This window comes from Galeopterus variegatus, unplaced genomic scaffold (assembly GCF_000696425.1).
Source record: "Galeopterus variegatus unplaced genomic scaffold, G_variegatus-3.0.2 Scaffold2561, whole genome shotgun sequence".
NCBI classification, from domain to species: Eukaryota; Metazoa; Chordata; class Mammalia; order Dermoptera; family Cynocephalidae; genus Galeopterus; species Galeopterus variegatus.
This window is the reverse complement of record NW_007728672.1, coordinates 125,414-129,143: the sequence shown is the minus strand read 5'-3', so window position 1 is coordinate 129,143 and position 3,730 is coordinate 125,414. Positions and strand designations below refer to the sequence as shown.

At 49.1% G+C, this 3,730-nt stretch overlaps 1 protein-coding gene across 1 annotated transcript in view; it reads right to left on the bottom strand.

The window, feature by feature from the left end:
* Positions 1-3,730, bottom strand: part of PMS2 (PMS2 postmeiotic segregation increased 2 (S. cerevisiae)) — a 28,275-nt gene that overhangs the window by 754 nt on the left and 23,791 nt on the right. The window contains exons 12-13 of the mRNA XM_008582295.1: positions 2,936-3,036; positions 2,559-2,728 (exon numbers count right to left, since the gene is read on the bottom strand). Of these exons, the coding sequence (XP_008580517.1) occupies positions 2,559-2,728; positions 2,936-3,036 (271 nt within the window). The remainder of the gene's footprint in view (positions 1-2,558; positions 2,729-2,935; positions 3,037-3,730) is intronic.

The window sequence follows — 3,730 nt, the reverse complement described above, 5'->3', positions numbered from 1 at the left end:
AAAACATCATTCCCTGGAAAACCTGTCCCCAAAGAATCCTACCTTGTCATATCTCAGCACTTCACCTTCTTGTGAAACCCAGGCCCTCTTTGGCTCCTTCATGGCAGCATCACCTCTACCCGAGACGCAGACCAGACCTGTCTAGCATCCAACCACTCTGACCTCCAGCCCAGCCACCCTGACCTCTCACTGCTGTCCCTCGTGCCCTGCCAGCTTCTCTCCACTCAGCAGACAGGGATTATTTTTAAAGGTAAGCCAGAGCATGGCACTCGTCTTCAATGCTCTCCCCTCTCCCCTAAGGAAAATCCCAAGTCCATAACCTGGCATGGCCCTCCCTGGCCTCTGTGCCCGTACCTCCAAGCACCCCCCACCTCCTGCCCTCACTTGAGCCACACTGGCACCCCTCCTCTTGTGCATGTCCACATAGCAAGCCCCTGGGTCAGGACCCTGGCACTGGTGAGCCCCTCTGCCCGGGACCCTCCTCCCCAGGTATGTGCAGGTGTCACGTCCCCTCTCCTTAGGCTCCTGCCTCCTCTCACTGAGACAGCAGGGAGTCCCTGTCCCTCCCTCTCCAGCTCTTGCTCTGTTTATTCTCCACAGCATGGGTCACTCTCTGCCAGGGAGATGGAGAGGAGCCACCTCCACAGCAGCACAGAGAAACTGAGGCTCTGAGGAACAGGAGGGATGGGGAGAGGTGACACGCCTGAGCCTATCTGCCACCTTCTTTCTTCCTGCATCACACTGACTGCCCACCATGTGCCAGGCCCAGTCCTAAAGGCTCTGGAATGTTGGAGGAAGGCAAACAGTGAACAAGTTAACAGAGAAACAGGACAAATGGAGCTGTAGGGTGGGGGAGGGGTGACAGGCACCAAGTACCTGTAAGAGGCCACTTCACTTAGGTGCTTGGGCAGGGCCTGCACAAGGGAGGGAGCCAGGTGTGTGAGGAACTGAGGTGGAGGATACAGCAGAGGGAACAGCAAGCAGACAGGCTGGAGGCGGAGGAGGCTGGAGCAAGCACAGAAGCAGAAAGGGAAGCTGGAGGAGATGGAGCCAGAAGGGCAGGCAGGGGCCTGCGGGCAGGGAGGACAGCCCACGCACCCGGAGACAGACCAGGAAGAGCTGTAGCATGTCTGCCAGGGCAGGAGTCACATTAAGACACAGAATTATAAAACGCCGGGCTATTAGCACAGGCCGGCCCCAGCTCTGACTCTAACTCCATTCACAGACTCCAGCAGTGGAAGCTCAACATTAGGTTCTTACCAGAGAAGTCAAATCCTGCGCCCTCTTCTATAATAAACTCCGCCCTTGAGTAATGTTGTCCAATCTCATGTCTGTAAATTACACCTAAAACGTGCCCTCCAGCTCTGCTTTCCTCCTGAGCTCTAGACTCATTTACATGACTGCTGGCAGACCCCCACCAGAATCTAACGGGTTCTCGACCACAGAACTCTCAAGCTCCCCACTTCTCACGTAGCTGCTGCTCTCCACTCGTTCAGCTGTGGCACCCGCCCCGCAGTCTGTGTGGCTCCTGCCACACGTGGCACAGACTACCAGTTTCTGACCGTGACCGTAAGACCGACCCTCCACGTCTGTCCTCTAGACAGCACTCTGCTCAGCCCCAGCCCTCTCCAGGCACAAGGGCCAGCCTCCAGCTTCCTCAAATGCCCTGAGCTTCGCACTTGCTATTTCTCCTGTTTGGAAAGTTCTTACTCAACCGTGCTCCATCCCACCTTTCAGGTAGCTGCTCAGATGCCACCTCCTCACACAGCCATTCCCTGACCACCATCTCACCTGGTCACTTCATTTTTCTGTGGTCATTCCTTGTCCCAATCCACAGTTTTAATTTCTGTACTGCACTTACTGGCATCGGAGGGTGTCATTTGTTTTTGTTGATGTCTGTTTCTCCCCACCAAACTACAAGCTCCACGAGGGCAAGGACCTCACCTGCCTTACTACTTCTGTGTCCCCAACACCTGGAACAGGGTGAGCCACACAGCAGGAGCTCAAGGAACATCTGTTGAATAAATAAAGGAATGGCATCCTGGCCTTTACTATTGGCCAAGTGACACAGAATCATTTTTTTGGACATCAGGCTAATCTTCAACCATTGCTGCCACCTTCCAACACCAACCTGGGTATCTGCAGCGACTGCATGAGGTGCCCTGTGAAATACTCACTGACCGAATGACTCTGCAGAATCTTGTACAGTGACCGCTAGGCCTGGCACCAGCAAATCTTTATCTACCAGTGTTGTTGTTATCCATAAGGTCCACAGACAAACAAGGTGAATAAGCGTAACTGTTAGGATCAACAGAAGCTCTAAGATATGATACTGCTTAATGGAAGTAGAGAAAGAGCAATCATTATGAGCAGAGTGAAAGGTAACGCAGACATGCTGAGCTGGCATGTTATACTGACAGAGGACAATATGGCTCTCTATAAAATGACCCATGGCAATCATAAGGCATTTGACAACACTGACCAAATCAGAGCTGAACTGAGAACCTGCTGGGACCAGAAGCTTGAGCAGACCCAGCAGATGGGCTGGCTTTACTTACAGACTTTCGACAGGCTCGGGAGGCAAACATCTGCCTAACTCGGGAAGGCCGGCACATGACCCCAGGGCTGTCACTTAGCATAAATATCAGTTCGTCTATATCCTGGGGTCCAAAGGTCCAGTTTTTACTAGTTGGCAAGGAAATCAATTTAGCCCTTTCAGTGACAGGAGCTAAAAGAATAAAATTTTGAGAAAAATCCACTGTTTGAGAAATGCTTGAGCGCTACTTGCGATAAACATTTGAAAGAGAAGGCAGACACAAAATGCTTTTGGGGGGAACTTTTTTCATCTCTTATAAAGAGCTTGATCTGTATGACCTCAAAGATTGTTCTCAGCTCTTAAAAAGACACAATTCTATAGTCCTAATTAATAACTTACCGCCTTCATCGATAATAAAATCAAAGCCATTCTTTCTGAATATTTCTAGATTTTCTATCAGAATAGCTTCACTGACAGCAGTTAAGTTCAGATTCTGAGGTCTGAAAAACAGAGAGGAGATTCAAGTCATATCTCGAAGTCAAACATTTAGCTATAAAGCAGAAATGAAACTAAAACATAATGATACTTTGAATTCATTTCAAAAAGCAACATAAAGGGGCCGGCCCGGTGGCGCCGAGGGTTCGGATCACATGTGGTGACCGGTTCCCGCTCACTGGCTGAGCGTGGCGTGGGCGCAACACCGAGGGTTGCAATCCCGTTGCCGGTCCCCGGTACGGGCGTGACACTGAGGGTTGCGATCCCGTTACCGGCCAGTAAAAAAGACAAAACGAAAAAAAAAAAAAAAGTCAACATAAAAATGAACATAATGATACTTTGAATTCATTTCAAAAAGCAACATGAACAACACCAATATTTAGCTATGTGGCTTTTCATTATTTATCTATGTTCACAGAACTTCCTAAAGCGTTTCTTTTTAATTTTCTCTTTCTTAAAGTTCTTTTTAGAAGTTAAAGTAGCTATAAAAGTAGTTTGCTTTTTCCTCAACCTTCCATTCCACCCCAATGACCTGGTCTTTTTTTGGATCCTGACCTTAAGGATAACAATATAACAAAAATGCTATTTTTCCTCCTCACAATAAAGATCACTTGAAAAGCTGGGTAAGGTCATTACCAGCACTTGAAAACAATGAATAGATGGCATGTATTTTGCTATCCTGCCCTTCCTCTGCCCGCA